The sequence below is a fragment of the Anopheles funestus genome, chromosome 2RL (assembly GCF_943734845.2).
Source record: "Anopheles funestus chromosome 2RL, idAnoFuneDA-416_04, whole genome shotgun sequence".
NCBI classification, from domain to species: Eukaryota; Metazoa; Arthropoda; class Insecta; order Diptera; family Culicidae; genus Anopheles; species Anopheles funestus.
Window position 1 is genome coordinate 93,158,304 of NC_064598.1, and position 20,279 is coordinate 93,178,582.

A 20,279-nucleotide genomic window follows, 5' to 3' on the forward strand; every position below is an offset into this window, starting at 1 on the left:
TTAAAATGAATGCAACATAAACTCATAATTTAATGTTAGATTGCCGGCCATTGTTCAAGTGGACTACAAAATTATATGATAAACGTTGCACAGAAAACTCACTCATTAAAATGAATTGTTCTCATTAAATGAATCGTTGCCGGATGACGGTTGGCGGTTAAAAACTGTCACCCATCGTAACCGCATACCACCCATCAACCGTTTGCGTAAGCGTTTGGCGCAACAGCACCAATATTACAGGCGAAAAACAAGCACCACGAGCGAAGTTCGGATTAATTAAAACAAAAACCCACCGGCAAGTTCACGCGACAACTGTATTGAACTGCGTGTGTACTGCGTGAGGAGCAAAAAATAAGTTGTGCGCTCATCAAAATAGTAAAACATTGATATATATATGTATTTCATTTGTAAGTATATAATATATAGTATGTTCAATAAATTCCACCTGCTTATTATTTACACTTTACGCCACTAGAACGCCAATGAAGGGAGATAAATTTGTGCGCATAACAGGCACCTAATGTATTTGTTGGCTTACGAACGATGAGGCGATACAAAACGATTACTCTGCTGAAAAAGTGGGCCCCCTTCCTGTGACAATAGTAACAACAAAAAACACACTCACACCCACCAAAACCGAACGGCCAGGCAGCACTGTTCCACTTACATACAGGATATTTTGCTGTCCACTAACCCGAGTGCACTAGAAAAAAAAGGAACCTCAACTCATCCCTTGATGAAAGCAATTATATACCGTGAACTCATTTTGCATCCGCTCGTTTGACGAATGTTCACTGACAGGGTGGTGGATTATCGAAGATATGATACAAACAAACCAACGAAAAAAAAAGAAAAGCTTAATCAACAAGGATTCACGCGCTTGCAATAACAAACAACGAGCTCAACCATGTTGATATTACATTTGCGATTAAGTTGTGCATAAATTAGCACACTCACGGGCGATTACCGATACGTTTGAATTTTGTTATGCTGCGTGTCGATAAATCTGCATTTTTTGTTTCAACATAAGGCAACAAAAAAAAATCAACATTATTCCGATATCAATCAATTGATCATGCAATTTTGCTGGTTATTATTTATTCACCAGTCATAAACCACTGACCGGTACAAGTACGCATCACTTGTGTGAAGCGTGTTGAAACCGACGTGTTTGACACCCACTGTTTCCAACCCGAAATGAAATTCCCGGTTCATCGATACAATTAAATGTGCGTCAAGCATAAAACCACTGCGAACTGGGTCGGTCGGTTCACAAACAAAAGGATTCCCCCAACGTCAAAATGATCGGTGCGTGCAATCCATCAAAACAGACAACAACCAAGTATCAGAGCATCATCAGTATCAACAGTGACAACAGTAAGAATGCGTTGAAACACAAACAAAAGCAATTCAGTTGTTGCAAGCATTAACAGGACACACGGCACTAACGAAACGTTCCCAGTGAGGATATCTCAAAGTTATTTGCTTTCTTCCCTTTCTGTGGATTACGATCTCTCTATGGTCTTTTTTTTCCACATCCATCGCATTAAGATACTAGTAATGGTCAACCTGTACCAATCAAACATTAACCATTTCTTCCATACAACAATCAAAGCCCTGATTCCGATAGCATTTATGTAATATTTACACTAATTTTCATTTATGTTCACCAAGTGCAAAGACGTAATCCAATGTGAAAATATGTGAAATAATATTTGAGACAAAAATTAATAGTTTCACATATTTATCATATCATTTTAAATAATATAATCGCTGACAAATTGTATTAAAACATCAATTTCTAAATCAGTTGGAAAGCCATTCAAACAATTCAAATTTGAACGTTGATCGCAAACAACAGCAGTTTTGGAAATTAAGTTTTTGAAGCGTTATGCTGTTGAAAATGGTAAGATAAATATTTAAAATATTATATTTGTGCTAAATGTTACACAAGTCATTTACTTTCAAAAACAATTGCTAGCGAATACTTGAATCCTTGAAACAATGGTTATTAACAATTAAAAACCGAATGAAACAATTTAAACTTTCAAGTTTTTACAATTGATTATGTCCTTGCAATTGCTGAAAATGAATGAAAATTAGAGTATTTAGTATAAATATCCATACGTGTACATCTGGTCGTTTAACTTTACGAGTATGTTGAATCTGCTTCTCTTTCTACTTGCCCCCGTTTGTGTCCTTTTTAGTGAAGGGAAAGCAAACAAGAAGAACATTTTTGTGAACAAATTCGGGTCGCGTTTTTGAACCTTCTTCCTTTAGCACTGCTCTTAGCGCGATATGTACTACCCTTCGTACTACGGGCTGTGGGAAAAAGGAGTTATTAACTGCTGATTAATCGCCATACCCTGCTGAGCTTAAGCTACGTGAGTTGCTTAATATTTGTGTATGCGTATGTGTCCGTATGTGTGGGATGTTGTTGTTGATTAGCTTGCCCAATTAACTTGCATTATGATTATGTATGCATTGCTATGCGTTTTGTTATTGTTATTGTTTTGTTTGCTTAAATCTTATTACTATTATTAAGTAGCTGCACCTCCCACCCCTCCCCTCTTCCATCTCACTTCCATTCTTCCCTTGTACGCTTGTAACGATCTTCTGGTTTTGTAGCGGCTACGGCTTATGCTGAAACAATTCCTTAAAACTGCTCTCGATGATTGCTGGTTTATTGCTATTGCCATTGCGTTTTTTTTTTCTTAGCTTTCACTTTGTTCAGCTGAGTTCTCTACCTCTCCGGAAACCGATTTCCAACAGGGTTCGTGTCTTCGTGGCAGTACCGTCATCGGCGGCGGCAGCAGCAGCATCAGACAGTACCACCGCTAGTAGGTGGGTCGTTTGTACGCTCCTTACGGCGAAATGGTTCGAAACCGTCTAGTTGTCCCGCTTGAACACTCCCTTGGCGTCCGTACGCACATTTACTGCGTCCGGATTCACGCACGTCGGAATGGCATTCGACCATTTGCCGTTCTTGAGACACTTTAGCATCTTGGCACCGCGCAACTCCAGCCCGGCGTCACAAGTGAACGTGATGCTTTCACCGATCGAGTAGTAGAACTTTACCGATGACATCCGACCACTGATGGCGGTGCCGGGATACGAGCAAGCCTGTACACCTATTACAATACAAATAACGCATAAAACAAAATTCAAAAGTTGTTTTAAGCTGCTAACAACAAAGGATTGTGCGAGACAATAATTCTCTCTAGAAGAGAGAAAAAACATTGTGGATTAGACCTAAAACACTCACATTTTGGTAAACCTCCCGACCAGCGTCCATTATCCTGGCAAGCGATGATCGGTTGTCCCTGCATCATGTACTCCGGATTACAGTTGAACTGTACCACATCACCCGCCCTGTACGGTGGCGTTCCCTGAGCGTAGCCGTTTTGTGGTGCCCCCGGATGGAAACATTGCACCTCTTTGGAAGATTAAAGCACACGTCGTTCATCGATATTTTTGAGCGTCACACTCTTCTTTCCCAATCTCCAAATTTGCCAAGACTCTTTTAATTGAAATGGTAAAGTTGAAACTATTGCTGGACTTTTTCATATTGAAGTGGAATGTTCAACGAATGGAAATTCGAATGCATTCTGTCGAAAACTTTGAACCGAATCAAATCAAATTTTAGACTATATCCAGAACTAGATCCATAGACCCAGCTATCTAAACTCCAGAGATCCAGCTACCTCAACTCAATCCACTTCAACTTGAAAAGAATCCACAAATGGCTATAACCCTGTATCATTTACTTTCGAACTTACCGACACATGACGGGAAAGGACCACCCCATTCACCCGTTGGCAAACAGATGGCCTCACTCGGTCCCCTTAAACCATACCCCGGTGGACAGGAGAATGCTGCCCTTCCTCCCACCTCCCGGGACAGAATGGCGACCCGCGGTGCTGATCCATTGCTGCTCGGCTGTATCGGAACCTCACCACACTCAACACTCTCGCAGACGGGTAACGGTGCACTCCAGTTGCCACTCGGCAGACAGCTAATCTCCGGTGTACCGATCAGTGCATTACCATTCGTGCAGGAGAACAGTACCCGTGTCCCCATCATCGTTTCACCGGTGCTAGCCGAAAGTCCTCGACGTACCTGGATTTCATTGCAATGGACTGCCTGCAAGAAGATACATAAAAAGACGAAATTCGTAATGGAAGATCTCCTTCTTAGGACGAATCTTCCACCATGCAGGGACATACCTTTACGATCACCTCGACCGTATGTGTGTGGCGAGCTGGTGTAACACAGGTGAAGCTACCGGAGTCATCTTTCACCGCGTGCATAATACTAATACGAAACTCCAACTGTGGATCACGACCCTCGTCCGAGCTCCATCCTTCGGGATACTTGCTGCCAATAAAAGCAAAAGGATCTTCTCGTATTCTAGCCTCCGGAAGCCTACAGAGATCCGGTCACCTACCGATAATCATGGCTAACGTTCCATCGTGGATTTCCAAATCGGCGCATCCAGAGACACTCGAGATGGACGGTAGTACCTGGGTACACGATCAACTTCCCATCGTTGCTCTGCGCAATAGGACCATTCTGGTGGCGTATCAGTATCGTCGGTGGTTTTTCCACTGCAAACATTCAACCAGATTGTCGTGACAATGTGAAGTATTTACGATGATCAGTATGAAATACTTACTAGCGTAATCATTTTCCTGATTCAACCCAAAGCAGGATGGCTTTTGGCCACTCCACTCCGAACGAACGCATGTACGTACACTGGTACCAATCATGGCATACTTTCCAATATCAACACATCTATCAAGAAAGTTATTGAAACATTTTTTATAATTACTAACATGGTAAATTATTGTATCCTTTGGAAAATCCTGTTATTAAATGAGTGTCTATTTATATTACTTCTAAGAGCAAACTCAATTTGAAACGCAAAAACCCGATACGGAAACATAACATTTAAATTAAGCCAATTTTTCAATTCCATTTCAGCCAAAGGTTCAATTTGCGAATAGTAAACCAATTTCTTCGAGCTGAAAATAGTTGATTAGTTCTAAAATAAATACTATGGCCAGGAAAAGGCTCGCCACCGGATACGCTTTCGAATGGTAAATACACTGATTTCCTAGAAAATTCTTTACAAACAATCAACGTTGACTCTAATTTCAATCGAAAACATAGCAAATCTACGCAAAACAAAACACGAAAACACTCTACAGGCTGCTAGTGGCCACCAGCATAAACAGTTACAGGCTCTGGTTGCTGGTGCCAAATTTCCAGTTTTAAATTTCCTCCTCCAACAAGGCCGCGTACGTTGGCATCAGCGAAAATGCTTTTAATTGGAAAATTGACAAATCGTCGCTCTGGCCGAGGAAAACAACAACAGCACAGCGGCGCAATAGAAAGACGAACTGAATGATTCGGTTTTCAATTCAATCATGCAATATGATACCTTTTACGCTGCCTTCCGGGGACCGCACGGTGGAATGAGTTCCGCACGTTAGGTTTTTGGGTCCATCAAATTAAATCGCATTCATTTCCCCGTTTCATCAACGGACAAGGGCGTGTAGGCGTTCAATCAGTACAGTCCATCGAAGCAAAAAAAAATAGTCAAACACCTTTTCCATTCTGCCAATCGTTTCCAATCCTGCTTCGTACCGGAAAGTTGAAAAGTTTCATTGCGCCACTCGCTATCGGGCAGGGGATTGTTAAAAACGCCCCTCTCACCGGAAAAAAGGTTGGTATTTCATTCATCCGAAATCAGTTACCGGCTTCAAGCTCAACCGTCACGCAAACCGTCACGGCATCTTGACTTCTTAATCAGATAAACTTTCCCGGCGAATTGCGATACGTACGGCCAGTGCGTAAAGGGCGCCGTTTTCCAGCAGCCCGTACGTCAGTCAAATGCCATTTTTATGTCGATTAGCAATCGAAGTGTGATGTTTATTCAATCTCGGACACAAAAGTTAACGAACCGTCCGGTGCCCTTTCAGCTCTGTTCGCTGTAAAAGGAGCTTCCTTTACCATTTCGGGGGATTCTCTTTTTTTAATAAATGATTTTTTCCCAATAAGGAAAACGCCTGAACGGATGTGTGCAAAAATGGAGCTACACCCATTGAAAGGATGCGAACCAAAGAGAAGATGAAAGCTACTCACATAAGCGCTCATAACAAAAAAAACGTCCATCGATTTGATCCATCATGAAACGAATGACGAAAGTAAAATGGATCCCAATTTTACAACACAGTTTCCGCTACGTACTTCACGTGCTGAAAACTTAAGTTATTTTATTTCCGACAAATTTCACTTTTCCACGAAACGGACGCTAACAAGTGGAAAAAAAAGTATTCGCGAAGAGAAATAAATAGTCACATCATTACAGTGAGCTGCCGGGTGCTGGAAATCTGAAAAGCTCTCGGCGAGAAAAGCTCTTACGAACAGCATGGCCGATGCAGAAGGCGAATCACTTTATTCGATAATGGTAATGGGATGGGTGGTGAAAAACAACAACACAACAACTCCCGAGACTGGGTTCGGCACCGGAAATGCGTGCCCCCAAGTGCCACGTCACGAATGATCACAATTGCGTCTGAATGCGTCTGCTGAGCTACTGATAAGAAATGGAGAAGGGAGGAGTGAAACACCAGCTGCAAACGTTTGATCCTGTTTCAAACCGCACACCGGTACGCAGCCGTGCCGTTGGTTGGTCAGAGTGTTTAAAATTGATTCCGAAAATAAAAAATTCTCCACCAAACAAATGCGCGTTGTGGGAAGTGTACGCAAATGAACGCACTAACGAACTGTACGCGTGGACACAGGTGGGTAACATCAAATAAATGACATCTTTTGCGGAAGCTAATGGTTTCCTGTTTTTTTTTTTCTCGGAAACTCTGTGATAAAGTTGTTTCATCTCTTTTTTGTTTAGTTTCAACAGTCATAAGCGAACGTTAGGAGAATGTTTGCTGCGGGTATCATATTGGACGAAAGTTAATTAAATCATACACTTGGGCAATCGTATATTTCGCGGTAAAGAGAGTAGCTTTCAAATGTAAGCATACTTCAATAACTAATTTTGATATTGCCTCTTGTTTTAGAATTCATCGTAGCGATATAATGTAATTATATATTTGTAGGGCAACGTTACGAATTTTGTATCGTTTTTTTTTTTAATGTACGATACATATTAATAATGTCCAAAACTGTTGTTAAAAAGCACCCACAGTGCTTGGCCAAGCTGCTCTATTCAAAAATTCAATTGCCTTTCCGGGTGTTATCCCTTTTTTCCGTAGCTCCATCCTACAGAGCCCAGTGCTCAGAAAGCATCCCCAGCATCAGTGCAGCCGTTTTGCCAGTATCAATCCATACGGCACAACTAACGCGTCCAAAACACGTCCGGTGGCTTTCCAATTTTTCCAAAAACAAGTGGTCCTCACAACATCCGAACACTGGAAAATCATCACTTCAATAGAGAATTTCGTATCGAGTACAGCCGGAAACAAATGGTGGGAACCCAGGCGTACGTCCAAACGCTACTGTTACCAGATTGTTCGTAACTTCACCCATTCCATCGACGGCCAGTGCTCAATTAGTGTACGAAAAATTAATCCAATCCAACCAGCTGGTTTCGGGTGTGTGAGAGAAAGTGAACGAAAATCGGCCACCGGGCGTACAACAAACCGCGCGTTTCAACGTACAAAACGAAGGAAAATCTGGTGAAAAAAAAATTTGCACCGAAAATCACTCCCGATTCGGTGGGCGAAGGTTGTTTTGGCCGTACACGGGGTGAATTCGTATTGAAGTGGTGATTCCAGCAAGCGGAATGAGTGAAGGACCCTGCCTGTAACAACAATGAAACAAGTGAAGTGATTTCTCAGTGTGGAATTAATACGATTTTTCCCGCAGAGCGAGAGAAAGCAGCCACCGCCCGCATAGCGCAAAAAAGCGGTGGAGAAGCAAAACAAAAAGCACCCAAAGCACATACACTAGCGGCCAAATTCGTTATACTGACTAAAATAGTCAAAGTGTTTTTTTTTGCGCCACCAAATTTGCTACCCACCATGGATGAAGTGCACGAAAAGATGAAGAATTTTTTAATTAATTCCGACACGAGTGGCATCGAGTTGGGCGAATTTCTAGTGAACCGGTTCCCCACACCGGTTGCACCGTATCTGGCCCTGTTTCCACCGGGCACCAACCATTGGATGCGGCAACGTTTGGTCAACCCTTGGAAAACGGTACCGCTGGTGTTTCTGTTCCTGTCCCTGCTGCTCGTGGCGCTTCTGTATCCCGTGGGCAACCACCAGTCGGCAATCGGAGGACGGCGGTGGTCACTGCTGGCAACGTTGTTTGCAAATGAAGATGTAAATGAGAAATGGAATTAATTTCGCGTAATGAACGCTTCCCGCGAGTTTACATATTTTCGTCGACCCGCTTTTTTTACCGTTTGAAGTGCATCTTCGAACTTCAACGGTTTCTTTTCTAACCCTACGGCGGATGTCCTTCAGCAGAACATCAAAAACGGTTCCCTTATTTCATTTCTATTCTTTTCTCTTTCTCTGTTGCAGTGCATTCTTACGATACCAGCAGAGTTGCAAAAAGCATTTCGACCACCGGAGAGCTGTGGCTTCTGCCGGGCTGTTCATGGTTCCGTACCACGACTTTCCAACGTAAACCCGGCAGAATTTGCCCGTGACTATGCGTACCGTGGTGGACCGGTTATTGTGACGGATGCCACCACTAACTGGACTGCAATGGAACGCTTTGACTATTGGTTCTTCAAGCGAGTGTACGAAACGCACGGAAGTGGACCGAAAGCGGAACGTTGCCAGTTTTTCCCCTACCAAACGGGGTTGCGAGACATACGGGAGGCGTTATCATTGCCGGAGTCGCGCGTTCGTTACGATCCAGGCACGGAACCGTGGTACTTCGGGTGGAGCAATTGTGATCCGGCAATAGTGCGGGTACTGAGGCAGCATTATCAGCGTCCCTATTTCTTACCAAAAGACTCGGAAAACAATGCCATCGATTGGGTGTTTATGGGTGGACCTGGTCTTGGAGCACACATGCATGTAAGTAGCTCAAGAAGTAGAGTTCTTAGAAGTTAACTATTCTTCAAAACGATTTTCCCAGGTCGACAATGTCCGTCTTCCATCGTGGCAATCACAGCTGAAAGGAGCGAAGGAATGGATTCTTGCACCACCACCGGAATGTTTCTATCAGTGTGAATTCCTTTCCGTCGTTGTACAAACCGGAGAGACAAGTATGTAGCTTTACGAATAATTTACAATATTTTTTTAACTCTCGGTGCTCTTCTACCTTTTCCATCTAGTTGTGCTGGACACGAACAAATGGTACCATAAAACGAATGTGCTGCCCGGTCCCATCAGTATTACCGTGGGAGCTGAATACGACTAATCGGTGCTCACTTACCGCGATATGATCGTTGTCCCTGGTGGAAATTCCACAATATCCTCCCGAATTTCCAGATCGTTGTAAAAGCTGACTACGTGCGGTTCATTATTACGGAACATGCACGATCCATTCGCTGACGGTAACCGATGAAACAGTGGATCATCGTCATCTATAAGAAAAAACCATACACAATTATATCGTATTAATGTGCATTGCTGTGTCTGTGTTGTTAAATGTGTAATAAAGTGTATTGTTCATATGCGTACCGCAATTCATAGACCGTCCGATCCATTGTCCATCCTCGCAAATAATTTTCCATGTCGTCTGTTCCCCCGTGATGGATGCGATACAATCGAACGTTATCTCCGTACCAGACGGAAAGCCTTCATCACTGCCCTCATCTATCTGCTCACCGTTCTTGTACACCAGTGAGCCATGGATCTTACCCGGTGGACCACACTCACGACCATCGTTTTCATCCTCGGACGAAGTTACATTGTTGCCATCCAGTACGATAATCGAGCTGCTGTCATCATCACGAGATTTGCGCGATGAAATGTATCCACAGTTGATCGTTTCCGGTGTAAGAGATCCGAGAGCACAATCTGTGGAGCAATAAGAAATTAAGAGTTGAGCAGCTGAGATGTGTGAGAAGTATGATGGCTTACCCATCTGTACTGAGGATGCACTTCCCATGCCACTTTCGCACTGGATCATCACCGAGCTACCATGTGCGATGGTTAGTCCAGCACGATATCCACCCTAAAATTTTTAGACCATCTTTATTTTGGAGTCTTCAACAAACATTCTCCATTTAATGACCAGGATCTCTTAAATCCCAATTACTCAAAATAGCTCCAAATTCCAAATCCTACCTGATACATAGCATGCATAATCGGTGGAAGTACGCAGGGCGCAGGCAAACATTCCGGAAGAGAACTAACTGCCCACTCACCATTCCAACATCGCAGATTTGAAGGACCCTGCGCGTGGAAGAGGTTAACACATTAATCCATCAAACTGAATTCTTCATAAGACAAAACCTCACATACCTGCGTGTTGTATCCGTGATCACATTGGAAGTTAATCATCTTCCCATTCTCGATCATCTCCATCGGTGTGAGCGAAGTGGTCGTAGGTCGTACCGCATCAATAGTCGTCAGATCAACCGACGCATCGTAGTACTTACCGTGTTCGGTTGACGGTACGAAGCAAGGCTCTGCAAAAAGGTTAAATATTCCACGTAAGCGATAACCTTTCTCTTTGGACATAACTTTTCATTCCCCGGCTCGGGTCACTCACTCATGCTGCACGTGGGTTTGGTTGGTTTCCATCGACCCCGCACACACTTTGCCGTTGCGTTCGGGTTGATAATGTTCGACACGTAGCCCTTCGTACAGGTCACCCGTACAATCGTACCCGGACCGAACGTTTCGTTCGGATCCTTGCCGGGGCGTACAATTTCCAGCTGTGTGTACGGTTCACTGGCTAACGGTTCACACGGTCCCTTAAACTTCACCTTCCGCGCCGGATCCATGCTGTCCACGTCCGTCTGATTCAGTGCCTTGCGGTTCGCTTTCTGTCCACGCTTCGTTTCCTCCATCGAGCTGCTAACATCGCGCGTATCACGCTTGCGTCTAATAATCTGTGACTGTAGCTTCTCCATCAATGCGAACGGGTCTTCCTCCACCGTGGGTTCCGTTCGATTACCCGTTCGACCACGGTACTGTGTCGCACGGTACTGATTACCTTCGTTCCGATGGCTAGGTGTCACTTCCGAAGCAAACTGCCAGCTCGTATGATAACGTCCGGTCAGTGGCGGTGGGAAATAGTTACTGTAGATATCGTTCTCATTCAAATGGTCCGCCGTCCGGTTGTTTTCGGCACTCTCGACAAAATCCAACCGATACCGGGACTGTTCGTTTATGTCCGGTACGGTAATCGGTGGCGGTAGTTTCGGTTTTCGCGCCTTACCTTGTTTGCCTTTGTGTGGTCGTGGTCGGCGAGTTGCAGGAGATGGAGCGGGCGTTCCTACGAGCTGTCCCGTTTCCGTCTCACGTCCATTCTGCATACCACGGTTGCGGCTAACAGGGTCCGACTCCGGGTACGAATGCCACCGACCGTCCTGCACGTGGATGTCATCGTGTGCAGCCATCGTTCTTGCCTTGTTGAACCCGAGCAAATTCTGCACATAGTTGCGATACTTGGTCTTTATCCGCTCGTAGTACTTACTGTACGCTTTCTCGGCATCCGAAAGCTCGCGCCGTTCGCGCACCATTGCTGTACGAAATACGCTTCTCAGCATTGCGTTCCGATTCGACTCGATGCTACGCTTCGCACGGAGCCGTTGAAAGTCCTCGAATGTATAGTGACGCTGGGAAGGGATCTGACCCCGATACGGTGCGGCAGCACGCTTCACTAGCTCGTGCTGGTGATAAGCATCATGCTCCTCAAGCTTACGCTGCAGATATCGATAGTGTTGCTTAAGCTGATTCGATCGATGAAAGCGCATACGAAGATCCAGCGACCGACGTCGACGATTCCAACGCAACCGAGGATGTTGCCCGGGCGTACAGATCGGCAACTCCGTTGGGCTCCATTTGCCACCGATACAGGTCGCTCCTGGTGGACCCGTCTCAATCACGTAACCCTTGTCACACTCGTACATTATCTGCTTATTGTTGATTACCTTTCGCACGTACGGTCGATAGTCGTACAGTCCCATATTGCCCACCAGCAATACCTTCCCGTTGGGAATGTAGCCCGGAAATTGACAGTACACCTCCGTACACTGGGGCATCTCACCGGTCCAATTACCGAACGAGCAGATCAACACGTAGTTGTTCGGATCCGGGATTGGTTTACCACCCGGTGCGGTAAGATTGTAGCCATCCTTGCACTTAAACCTTGCCCTCATACCATGCTCCGTCTTCGGTGCCAATACCATACCAAACTTGGGTGGTTTGGGCATGGTCTTACAGCGTGCCGGTGCACACCGTGGTATTACGCTCCAGGTTCCATTGTTGCATGTCGGTGGCGATAAGGACGAGAACGGGAACTCGTAGTGCTCGTCGCAGATTACCTCCAGCACTGTGCCATGTTTCACCTTCGAGCTGCTACCGCTCGTCGGTACCACGGTCGTTGCGTTCACGTCTATGTCGAACTCGATCGGTATCACCTGCCCTTGCGAGATGGACGGTACGACACACGGTGCCAAGCACTGTGGCAACGGATACCGCCAACGGCCATCAATCTGACACACGGAGGATGTGTTACCGACCAGCAACATTTCCGGATGGCAACGGAATATAATGCTCGCCCCAAGTCCTGTGCCACTCTCGATGTTCTCCAGCCAACCGTTGTACAGTGTGCCCGGATGACCACAGTTGATTTCTGACAGGTTATATAGCAAGAACAGATGATAATTCAGCTCAGCGTTAGGAAGGTGACTTCCAGGAACGGTACGTACCCTTGCATGCCGGAAGCGTTCCGGTCCACCGCTTGTCAGCACCACAGCGACGTGAACTTTCGCCCACAAGTGTGTACCCGTAGCGACATTCGTAACTAACCACGGAGTTGTAAGACGTGCTTGTGTAGATTGCCTTACCATTTCTCGGATTTTCCGGCGATGGACACTGTACCGAAGTTACCACTGAAATTGAAAAGTGTTTCGTTTTATAGTGTATTACTTGATCTATAAATAATCCTGATTTTTTTTAATTTCAAATGTGTTATACTTCACCTAAACTTTCTCTCAGTAAATGTTAAACAATCAAGATATAAGTCTGTTCTACAAACTTAAAGGATTATTAAATTTCTTTCAGATTTTCCCCCGTTTTTCTTGTTTTTTTCAAAGCAAAACACCACACGCGATAGTAGCAAACAGAAGAAGAAAAACCTAAACAACCAAACATGCTACTAGTGAATGAAATAGGAGAAGAAGGTGCTTACTCTACAGTTAATACACACGGTGGTGGACATTGTTAGGTAGAGAGAAAGAGAATTAACAGTGCATTCTTCCACCAAACCGTATAATTCGTAACTTGTCCGATCTGATACGTTCCAACCGATTCGTCTAATAGTAGGGCGAGTAACTGTCCTCGATTAATGCGCATTTACTACACCTAATCTTCAAGCCGTTCACCCATTCCGGAAGGGGTGAGAGGAAACCTCAGAAAATGCACCACCGCCAATCGCTAATACTCGTACAAATTGCTTCATTTTGTTTAACACCTTCTTCTACTGTTTCATTGCCTGGTGAAAAATCGCGACATAAAAATAAAAAAAACAACAAAAGGAAAATCCCCATCGATGCTGCTGCTCAGCATTAAGCAAAACCTCCCTTAACAGTAATGAAATAAAGCTTAAACGATACAACAAAAACAACGATACTGATAAGCAACAATGATGCACAAAAAAGGATAAAAACTTCCATCCAGTGTGAATATTGGCGGGAAGTGTACGGAAACGGTTAAGGTAATCAAAAGCTTTCCCTCAGCTACATCCACCATCCATCTCCCTACCCACAGCATTCACCTGCCCATCACTCACATTGGCAATTGTTTGTTGTGTACAAAAGGGGTTAAACAAAATGAAACGAAATGAAACAAGTATTAGAGATTGCGGCAATGAATTTATTCAAGAAATAAACGTCACACTTGAGTACAATTTTAAACGCGTGCCAAGACTTATGTGACAGTTTGATGCGAATCCGTTTTGCTTTCCCTTGCCTCCTTTACTTCCCTGTCCGTCGTCAGCCTCTTCACACCCTTGCGCGTTGGCATCAACATGGTGATTTGCTTTCATGATCCATTAAATCTGCTTTCCATCTTTACTGCCAACCCTACTACTTGAACCACCAAACCCGACACGCACACGCTCACAAGACCAGATTCTAGTAAATTCAAAGTGACACTCTATTCTACTTGTTTTCGCTACGTAAATATTTGCGTTAATATATGTCTCTCTCCTCCCTTCTCTGCTTCCCGCAACTCGCCCAACTTTCCTGTTCCCTCCTCTATTGTTCGCATCGTGATGCGGCGATAAAATCCTAAACCCACACGCCGCAAAAGCAATAGAAGTACGGTGAGAATGTGAAATGATTGTGAGAAGCACATCCACATCCGTGTGGCTTACGTTTGGCTAATTTTAAGAGTGATAAATTTCGGTAGCATGGTAGCTTCGTAACTCTTTAACGCTTCCCGCCGTAACCCTCGTTTCATCTCACCACTGCTGCCAATGTTTATGCCTCTGACGACCCTACAAACTACTGGGTAAGTTATGATACGTTGCTGTGCATGTTTAATGTACTTAAAACAGGCCGCGATAGGACACGCGCTTATCTGATCAACGAGTTAATCGTGCCACGTACGTCCAGTCCGGGCGAGTCATCAAAATCGGTAGGACTTTCGATTCACTACATCAGTGTCAGTGTTTGGCACCTCACCTGCCCTTTGTCATTGGTAAAGTGTGGCGCAAAGCTACACGGTTAGTAATGGCTTAGTATCTCTGTCTAGTATGCGATGGTTTAGGGCCTAGTGTAGTTGGACCCTCTTGTTCCAATGTTTTGTTTAAGTTTTGGCCATTTGGGAAGTATCTAGTCAGCCGCAGGTAGAGCTTAGTAGTTGCAGCATTCAAATGTTCGGGTATTAGTAGAGAAAAAAGTGCACGAAATGTTAGTACATGCGCAAGTTTACATGAAACTCATTACAGGTAGTAGAAGGAGAAACCCAACTTTATGTTACTTTCAACAGTAATTTCGAGATATTTCAAAGAGATTGTAAACTACTTACGAACACAGGTCGGCAGTTCCTTGGGTGTCCACGATCCATCCGCTTGACAGTAGCGTTCAGCTCGGCCGACCAGCTCATATCCTTCACCACAATGGTACGTCACCTTGCCACCGAACGTGTAACTCTCCCCCGCATGCCAACCATGAGCCGGATCCGGTGGCTGTCCACAGGAGCGTGCTGAAAGGAGCATGGCAAACACCCAAAAGGAACACAATTTCAATGCCTTGGGAACTTCCTCACGCCTTCGAAACGTCGACTACTTACGTTCACAGGAAATGTCCGGCCCGTACCAGCTTGCTTGTCCATCGACGGCTAAACATTTGGCACGGGGAAACCCGGCCGTAGCGTATCCCGTATGGCAGTGGTACTGAACTGTTGAGTCAAGATCAAAGGTAGCCTGTTCCGGGAGTGCTGAATGTCTTGCATGCTCGATGGTCGGTGGTTCCAAGCAGTAGACTGGGAAAAGGAAATCAAATATCGCTTACTGTTCCACATCGATTCTTTCCCGGGGCCATTGTACTTACTGTTCTGCTTGCACACTGGTTCACTACCCGCCCAGCTACCATCTGCCTGACAGAGTCGGCTCTGCAGTCCAACCACATGATACCCATGGGGACAGGTGTACGTGGCGCGCGATCCAAAATGCTTCCCGGACAGTGTCACAGAACCTAGGCTGGGCTGTGCCAGATCCGGACACTCTCTGTCCGGTTTGATGCAGGACATACCGCAGGCACCATCGCAGAGACACTTCTTCTTCTTGCTCTTACAGTCCTCATCCGACGAACATTTGCGCAAACACTTTTGACCCTGCGTGGCAGTGGATGGGGTGGAAACAATTACGCCCGAGCATTAAATAGACAAGAGATCTTCGATCTTACCAGCAGCGTTGCCTGTTCCTCGTCCCGTGGACATTCGGTTGAGGGTGAATTCCTGGGATTCTTGTAGACCCGCCCATCATCATCCGCTTCGGACGATTCTTCATCCTCGTCCCATTCGGAATCATTTTCATCGTCCGCCTCGGTAACGGCTGCGGTTGGCACACAGTACACTAGAAGATGCATGGGAAGAAGGGACAGAAGGGAAGGAATGCAAATATTCAATATAAATATTTCCTCTTTAATAAATTAAAACACATCACCATATGCAACAGTGTGTAAGTTCAATGAATCGGAAGGGAAGACGGCTTGCGTACGTCGGTCAGGATCGGGTGTACTGGCCGCGATCCAACGATATGTTGTCATTGTTATTGTCAGGGAAGTTATACCTCGGTGTACTTATTTTAAGTTTTTTTCCGTCCGTTTAAATGAGGCAAGTCCCACAGTCGAAGAGTAGATCGAGTAGCTGAGGTACTGAGCACTGAGGTGAAAATAATAAAATTCCTCAACCATTGGCAACTAAATAGCCAACTTACAAACTGAACCGACTTGTTTACACTACATCCATTCCGACATTCGTACACGTGAAAAACATTCTATTTTTGGAGCGCCCAAAGAGGCTTACTGGTTGGTGTTGTAATCACAGAACACCTCAGAATCGATACGTTACTCACGTTTTCTTATTTACTATCGATCACGATTATGGCAAAACCTAAACATCCCAATTTCCGCATTTGTCGACGGTGGGAAAAGGGAAGAAAAAAGGTCATAAATTCGATTCGAAATCAGTCAGAACGGGCAGATGGTTTCTCGCCTTATCAGTCGCGAAAACGAGACCACGGTGCGTATGAAATGTCACGCCATCTCGTGTCCCAATGGTTGTGACATACCGGGCCGGTTTGCTAAAAAAAGCCATCCACGAGAGAGAAGAAATGTTACTATGTGTGTGTGTGCGTGTGTGTCTGAGTGCGGCCCAGACACGATGTCTGGTGCAGTCGAAACGGAAACTCAACTATGTCGAACGGCCCAGACCGGCCCCAGTAGTACTTCCGTTGGTTTTTATGCACCGGCTAACCGGCAAAACATGCGTTCGTGCGGGGCATAGTGGGAATCACCGATCGTACGATCGTTGTCTAGCGCTTACGACGGCCCGAGACTTGTTGGAGCCATTGCACTGACTGGTGGGCCCGATTGCATTCACCAGCTGCTCCTGCTGCTGCTGCTGAGTTGCCGAGGGGACGACACGAACATGCTGACAAACGTAAGAGTACGTGCACCGAAACATTGGTACCGGGGCGCAAGATTTCGCGACCGCAAATCCCGAAATAACCAACCCCCCGGGTGTGACAGAACGTATGCAGCAGAACGTTGCCAGACTGTGACGAAAGCCTAACGTCCCCGCATCACATCGTGAGGGCGAAGACGCACACACACACACCCAAACACACATTTGAGCAATTTGGCAGACATCGTGGCTAGACGGTGCACGAAAAGACGACCCGGTAGCGTACGTTAGGCAACCAGATCGAGCCAGACAGGGCAGACAGACAGTCAGACAGCACATCTCTCCAACAATCTACCTCGCAACACCGCAACCACGCACAGGACATGTGGAGTTGTTTGATCGTGTCGTCGCCGTTTCGGAGTGCCCGGGGTGAGACACTTTGTTTGGCTGACGGTTCGAATTGCAGCCGACGATTTAGTTGAGCGGTTATGACACAGAAATATCTACTTAAGGTTAGTTAACGGATCCTGCACGGTCGCATATGCAAGGGAGCGGCACGATGACAAATCCGGACCGATTACGTGCACTTGGTTGGAGTGCTGCAGCCCCGTACCCTATTTCGTCATGCTGCTTAAACCCGTGAGGGCTATTTTTGTAGGGCAAACGTGTAGGCAAAGTGCACGAAAACAAAACGCACGCGCTCCCGGTCGATTGGTTTGACCGGAAAGGTCACTAACTCGTTTATTGCCGCCAGGTGAACTGAGCCGCACCGACTGCAGGGAGTAGTGCACCCGAGAAGTTCGGTCCACGATGAGCCGCAAATTGTTTCACTTATATTTGGGGATGTTACTGAATCGGTCGTTTGGATTGTTACATTTACTTATATAATTTCATGTGCCATGTGGTTTGATATTAGGAAGTTGGGAAAATGATTATTTTTCTTTGATTCTGTCCTTAAAGGAATTCATAAGAATATTTTTAAATAAAACAAGATTTAATCTTAGTCTTGTTGGAATATTTTCTAACAAAATTTGATTCTCAGAAAACGAATAAAACTAGGTATTCCATTTCGGAACACCGAATTTAATGTTTTTAAATTTCTTATCCATTTTCCGGGTGGAAAAATTGTAGCCACTTTCGTTCACACATCTGATGAAATGGGCGCGATAAGAAAGATGTAAACATTTCAAAATCAGCTGTCCGTGTCCAGGGTCGGAGGTGAGCAATAGTTACCGCGAGCGAACGATCTACCCTATCCGCCCTATCCGGTCAGGATGTGCCGCACGTGAGAGAACACGTGAGAGCCGTCCGTTCGCTCGCACCCATACATAGGCGCGTGGAGCACCTTACACACACGTAGAGGCACGCACACGCTCTAGCTGCTGGCAAAACAAAATAAATAAAACCCAAAACGACCTTCTGGCCGTGTTCTGGCCGAAGCACTCCCGTAAGGACCGATAACGGGGAGAGCGTTCACACGAACGCTAGCCCCATTTGGCTTCCTTTGTTGGTGTGAAAATGCGTGCAAAAATCCACCCCTCATCCCTCCCCGTTCAGCACGTGGGTGCAGGGAAGGTGGAAACGATGAGAGAGGTAGAATGGAAGAAACGGTCACAGGATATGTCACAGGATATGGTGTGGTGTGCTGTAATCTGGCTTGTTCTGGAATGTCACTTTTTTTATGCTGCGCTTTTCCCACATCGGGTATGTTAAGGTCATGGCCTGGTTTGGAGGACTAGAAAGACCTGTGTACTCTTGACACTACCGTACGTCCCGTACCAGTGAGCTTACAAAACATAAAAACACCAGCAATGGTCACATTTCATTCCGAACTTCTCACGATGGTTCCGCAAAAATCCACTCCAATTGTGCGTAGAAAAGGCTCACCCGTTTTCACCAATATGGCTGACAGGAGCAGCCAGCAGAGAAGGTTTTTCTTTAGCAGCAACATTTTTTTCCTTCGCACCGTTGTAACACTCGTCAAAAATGCGCGTTCGAAACTGGCGTCAGGCGTCAGGCGATGCACAATTTCATAGGGAATGCCAATTTTTGCACTTTGCGACCTTTCGCTTAACCACACATGATACACAAGTAGTAGCTACTAGCTACTAGCGGGATCGATTTTTACACCAAACACAGCTTCCGGAAAACACGAGTGCCGCTGCACTAGTTGGGCTGCAGCTTCCACTTGGCACGGGCTTTTTCTGTTTTTGCTTTCTCCCTTGACTTGATTTGTCGTTCTTCGGTTGGTATCTTTTTGCTTAACTTTCTGCCTTTCTTTCACTTTTGATCTGACTGCTCTGATGCTTGGACGGCGAGCAGCACACTACCGAGAGCAAACGGCACACTTCCACTCGCGAACAGTGTCGGGTCGATTCTCACACGAACGATTTCACAACGCTCGGTTCCCAGTTGTTCTGCCCGTGGCTGATGACGATCCTGGCTGTGTTATGCCCAGCGCTTCCGAACTTCCGCTTTTCAGCGTGCCCCGCGCGTACGGAACCGAACCCGTTGGCGTAGTGGTTTCAATTGAACTGTTTTCATGACTGTTTTTGCAGGCAGTTTCTTTTTTTTGTGTGTATGTCACAGAGCGAATTATTTGGCAAGAGAGCGCTCAGCGTGATATGGTGAAAATCTTTGCTACCGCTCACACAGAGATAGTAGGGTTTTGAAGTCAAATGGGCCAGGGGGAAGTTTCGTTTTCTTTTTTTTCGCGACAACCTTAGTAAACGCTTAGAAAACGCTTTCCCTTGTCAGTTGTATTTACTTTGTGTGTGCGCTTTGATAAACATTTATTAGACGCCTAAATTAAGTAAATTCATTATATTGCAATACAGCTTCCTACATATCCACTCAAAATAGTAATAAATGTTTTGAATTTTCCATTCAACTCAACGTATTGCAAAGCCACGTGGTCGCTGTTTTAGTTGAAGGAGTTTTCAAATATTTAAGCGTTTTCCGCCAGAATGTATGCAATACGCAATA

At 45.3% G+C, this 20,279-nt stretch overlaps 2 protein-coding genes across 3 annotated transcripts; one reads left to right on the top strand and one right to left on the bottom strand.

Moving 5' to 3' along the window:
* Positions 1 to 300: 300 nt before the first annotated feature.
* Positions 301 to 19,999, bottom strand: LOC125761786 (uncharacterized). Its single transcript, XM_049423259.1, has 18 exons — positions 19,182 to 19,999; positions 16,073 to 16,242; positions 15,719 to 16,001; positions 15,459 to 15,650; positions 15,195 to 15,371; positions 12,872 to 13,054; positions 10,705 to 12,795; positions 10,455 to 10,621; positions 10,278 to 10,385; positions 10,071 to 10,164; positions 9,669 to 10,007; positions 9,421 to 9,571; positions 4,676 to 4,794; positions 4,448 to 4,607; positions 4,227 to 4,377; positions 3,780 to 4,143; positions 3,266 to 3,436; positions 301 to 3,131 (listed from the first exon to the last, which is right to left on the bottom strand). Exons 1-18 carry the CDS (start codon positions 19,243 to 19,245, stop codon positions 2,890 to 2,892), a joined length of 5,226 nt encoding a protein of 1,741 aa, XP_049279216.1. The 5' UTR covers positions 19,246 to 19,999; the 3' UTR covers positions 301 to 2,889.
* On the top strand, positions 6,800 to 9,440 carry LOC125761813 (uncharacterized). 2 transcript variants are annotated; one of them, XM_049423325.1, is made up of 5 exons: positions 6,800 to 7,381; positions 7,894 to 8,351; positions 8,556 to 9,059; positions 9,121 to 9,250; positions 9,320 to 9,440. In XM_049423325.1, the coding sequence occupies exons 2-5, from the start codon at positions 8,049 to 8,051 to the stop codon at positions 9,403 to 9,405; spliced, it is 1,023 nt and encodes a 340-aa protein (XP_049279282.1). In that variant the 5' UTR covers positions 6,800 to 7,381; positions 7,894 to 8,048; the 3' UTR covers positions 9,406 to 9,440. The 2 variants fall into 2 exon arrangements, with proteins under 2 accessions (XP_049279282.1, XP_049279281.1); XM_049423324.1 differs by having other exon boundaries at positions 6,800 to 8,351.
* Positions 20,000 to 20,279: the final 280 nt, after the last annotated feature.

Coding starts and splice junctions, on each gene's coding strand:
- LOC125761813 (XM_049423324.1), top strand. CDS start 8,049: ATGGATGAAGTGCACGAAAAGATGAAGAATTTTTTAATTAATTCCGAC. Junction 8,352..8,555: donor CGTTGTTTGCAAATGAAGAT/GTAAATGAGAAA, acceptor TCTCTGTTGCAG/TGCATTCTTACGATACCAGC. Junction 9,060..9,120: donor GTCTTGGAGCACACATGCAT/GTAAGTAGCTCA, acceptor CGATTTTCCCAG/GTCGACAATGTCCGTCTTCC.
- LOC125761786 (XM_049423259.1), bottom strand. CDS start 19,245: ATGTTGCTGCTAAAGAAAAACCTTCTCTGCTGGCTGCTCCTGTCAGCC. Junction 10,165..10,277: donor TTATGCATGCTATGTATCAG/GTAGGATTTGGA, acceptor TAAAAATTTTAG/GGTGGATATCGTGCTGGACT. Junction 4,378..4,447: donor AACGTTAGCCATGATTATCG/GTAGGTGACCGG, acceptor TTTTATTGGCAG/CAAGTATCCCGAAGGATGGA.